Genomic DNA, 3,653 nt, shown 5'->3' on the forward strand with positions numbered 1-3,653 from the left:
CTTCATCAGTGAAAGCGTGAGTGTGTGACCAAAATAAAGCACCAAACGTCAGTGTTGTAACACTGTAGTGCCTAGACGATTCAATGTGTTTTTATGTGTGGACTGGGTGCTGACGTTTACCGTCTGTACTAGTTACTGTATTATCAGTCTGTCAAAGACATCTATTATCCTTAGACAAAGTAAAAGGCGCGGACAAACTAAACAGACATTAATTAATTACTGGCTACAGGTGGTATGTGGCCAACAAAATTGCATTTGAACACACCTCAAAGACTACAGCCAATTGCCAATTATCTGACCGACCGAAATTGACCAAATGGATGAAAATCGGCCTTATGTGCACAGGCAAAAAAGAAGGCTGACCCAGCCTCTGCTTCCAAATGGTTAGATGCTGGATGTAACAATACAACATTAAAACCAGTTAAAAACAAATTCCTCATGTTAGCAAATTATTTTGTAATTAAACCCAATTGTAATTGATGCCCACTATTTTACCTCTCAAACCACTCTGTAATCATGCATGTTGTGGGCCCTTTTTCTTATTTGGCAAGTGCAATGAACAAGGTTAAAGCCCTGAAACACAGTTTTTCCCAGAATTTACCATCCCTCCTGACTCACAGTTCATCTTCCAGTTAAATCTAGGTGGGGCAAATGACTCATCTTTATGATAAGACAGTTGTGACAGATTGTATGATGTCAATTAACTGATCCTCTAACTCCCCGATATAGTTACATCGAATTTGTACATATCTAATAAGATAAATGACTTGATTTTACACCTCAGAGGCTACAATCAGTAAAAAAAAAAAAAAGGTATAAAAATAAAGCACATAAACTGACAGACATGTGCACACCAGCAACATCCACCCCTTAACTTATACAGCAACAAAGACCCCAGTGTTTCAGAGGGGATGATAAACTCACTTTAAACTTTTACTTCCACACGGCAAACACTTTCACACATGCACACACCCACAAAGGACTGTAGACTTTTGGTAAGTGATGTCAGAGGTCACTGAGGGGGATGAGGTGGAGTGAGTGAGTGAGTGAGTGAGTGAGTGAGTGAGTGAGTGAGTGAGTGAGTGAGTGAGTGAGTGAGTGAGTGAGTGAGTTAGTGAGTGTTTCAGGGTCAGTGTGTAAGACAGGTGGGAGGGACAGTCTTGTGCGTATAAATATAGGACTGTGATGAAAACCAAGCATGAATAGAAGACTGTTGATGCACTAGAAGACACTTGGAGCAACATTTTTTGTAGATTTGAATAATTGGAAGATCCGCAATGGCCAACCACAATGGTAAGTGATTTTCTCTATCCATCTATCTATCTACAGTATCTATCTATCTCTATCCATCTATCCGTCTATCTGTCTGTCTGTCTGTCTGTCTGTCTGTCTGTCTGTCTGTCTGTCTGTCTATCTATCTATCTATCTATCTATCTATCTATCTCTATCCATCTCTATCTATCTATATCATGTATGTTTAAGTAATGTATACATCTTTTGCACTGCTTCTCTCTTCAGCCCATAAACGTTATATTAGGTATATTATGGAGTGTGTGAAAAATGTGCTGATGCACGATTCAACACTTAGGTGTGATATGACCCATCCTCATTCCTGTAACAAGCCAAATAAATAGCTGAGAGAGGAATCATACTAGCTAAATAAGGCTACATTTTAAAAACAGAATACATAAACTATGTTTTGCTTTTGGCTTGCCACAGCTTCATGAATTTAGGTCTTTAATTCCATTTAGGGAAAGTTCAATGTTTTGGGAATAGACTTATTCACTCTCTAGAATGGTGTTAGATGAGAACCACAAATAGCACAAATTAAACCAAAAAATAACATGTTAATCAGTGAGCTTAACGGGTGTTGGTTGGCAGATTGTGTTACCTTTAGCAAAGTTTATTCCTTATTTTTCCAGTCTTTATGCAACGCTAGGCTAACAGTTTCCTAGGTGTTGCTTTATATCTAGTTAACAGTATTGATGTTGTCATTTAGCTGTTTGCATGAGTGAATGTGTGTATTTCCGCCCAAGAGAACACAACCTATCCATCAAGTTCAACTTATGACTTGTAACCTCAATGCTACTCTTTGCCAACTCCGTGTGAGGTCACAACTCTGGTGAAACACTCCTATCAATGCCAACATTTCATTTAGCAACCAGACAGCGTCAGTGTATCCCAGACTGATGGATGAACTTTGTCTCTGTTAGGTTTGATTACTGATGTGGATCTGAGGAGTCATGAAAACAACTTGGCTCATCACACCAGGGAGATTGATAGGGAACGCCTGATTGTTCGCAGGGGTCAGCCCTTTTCCATAAGTTTACAGTGCTACGTGTCTTTGCCCCCCAAACACCAACTGGAACTGATCCTGCACCTTGGTGAGTATAGCCTCATTTGGATACTGGGGGATTACAACAAATATGTATTCAGTATAAATACCAATCAAAATAGTCAAATGCTTACTGTTAGCTGCAACAACGCTATTACTCAAAGGAATACGCTACAGGTTTTGGTAAAACAGATTTGTTAGTTGTTAGTTGGTCCTTAGGATCAGTTGGGCTTTGTTTCCAATAATAAAAAATCACAATTACAACCTGGCTTAGACACACTTGTTCACTTGATAATTTTAGAAAAATAAAAAGAGTTGTTTACAAAAATAATTGTTATTCAGTTCTTGACCCAAACTCGATCTCTGTAAAACAGGTTGGGAAAACGAGTTTATTTGTCACAAATCTCAATTTTATTCATAGTATTGTGTTTCATCGATATGCTACGAAGCCCCTAAAGGTTCATGGAAAAGAAAAAAAGTATCTCGTGTGCACGAGATACTTTCTCGTGCGCACAATATACTTTTTCATGCGCAGGAAAGTTACCGGTGCGCCAAGTAGGAAGTGGAGCACACAGGACAGTAGACCACCGTTTCATTGCAGACTGTTATGTTTACGTGCGGGAAATGGCAGTGGATATACATTATTTGAGATATATTTCAAACTCGCACTTCACTTTAAGGACATTTCGGCCAGGGGTGTAGGGCTATTTGTTTAAGCACTGGATCCGCAAAACAGGAGAGTCTTTAAACCAGTCTGCCTCTATGAATTAATGTCCGTGACTCTCACAGTATCTGCTATCTGCGCGCAGAGAGCTGTGCCTGTTACGCACCGCCTTCACTGTGTTTACCTTCATTAGAACAGCTGAATAGAGATCGAGGCTGCTACGTTTCAACAACACACACACACCTCTACACACATCAAACTGCCCGATTATTCCCCCCATTACTCGTTTTATGAAGGAGATTTCCGGTCACCAGGGCGCATGGTGTGTGTGTGTGTGTGTGTGTGTGTGTGTGTGTGTGTGTGTGTGTGTGTGTGTGTGTGTGTGTGTGTGTGCTCTGCTCAGCTCTCTCTGTGTGTGTGTGTGTGTGTGTGTGTGTGTGTGTGTGTGTGTGTGTGTGTGTGTGTGTGTGTGTGTGTGTGTGGTCGGTGTGTTTGTGTGTGTCCGACACCGGCATGTGTCTTCAAATTACCATGAACAGTAATTTACACACATCTGGCTAACTCCATATATGTGTATTCCCACACACACACACACACACACACACACACACACACACACACACACACACACACACTTTGTTAACATCAAACCCC

At 40.5% G+C, this 3,653-nt stretch overlaps 1 protein-coding gene across 1 annotated transcript in view; it reads left to right on the plus strand.

Moving 5' to 3' along the window:
- The first annotated feature begins 1,214 nt into the window (after positions 1–1,214).
- Positions 1,215–3,653, plus strand: part of tgm2l (transglutaminase 2, like) — a 10,605-nt gene continuing 8,166 nt past the window's right edge. Inside the window, exons 1-2 of the mRNA XM_010780667.1 lie at positions 1,215–1,293; positions 2,214–2,384. Of these exons, the coding sequence (XP_010778969.1) occupies positions 1,278–1,293; positions 2,214–2,384 (187 nt within the window). The 5' untranslated portion in view covers positions 1,215–1,277. The remainder of the gene's footprint in view (positions 1,294–2,213; positions 2,385–3,653) is intronic.

The sequence above is a fragment of the Notothenia coriiceps genome, unplaced genomic scaffold, assembly GCF_000735185.1.
Source record: "Notothenia coriiceps isolate Sejong01 unplaced genomic scaffold, NC01 NC01_scaffold00022119, whole genome shotgun sequence".
In the NCBI taxonomy this organism is placed as follows: domain Eukaryota; kingdom Metazoa; phylum Chordata; class Actinopteri; order Perciformes; family Nototheniidae; genus Notothenia; species Notothenia coriiceps.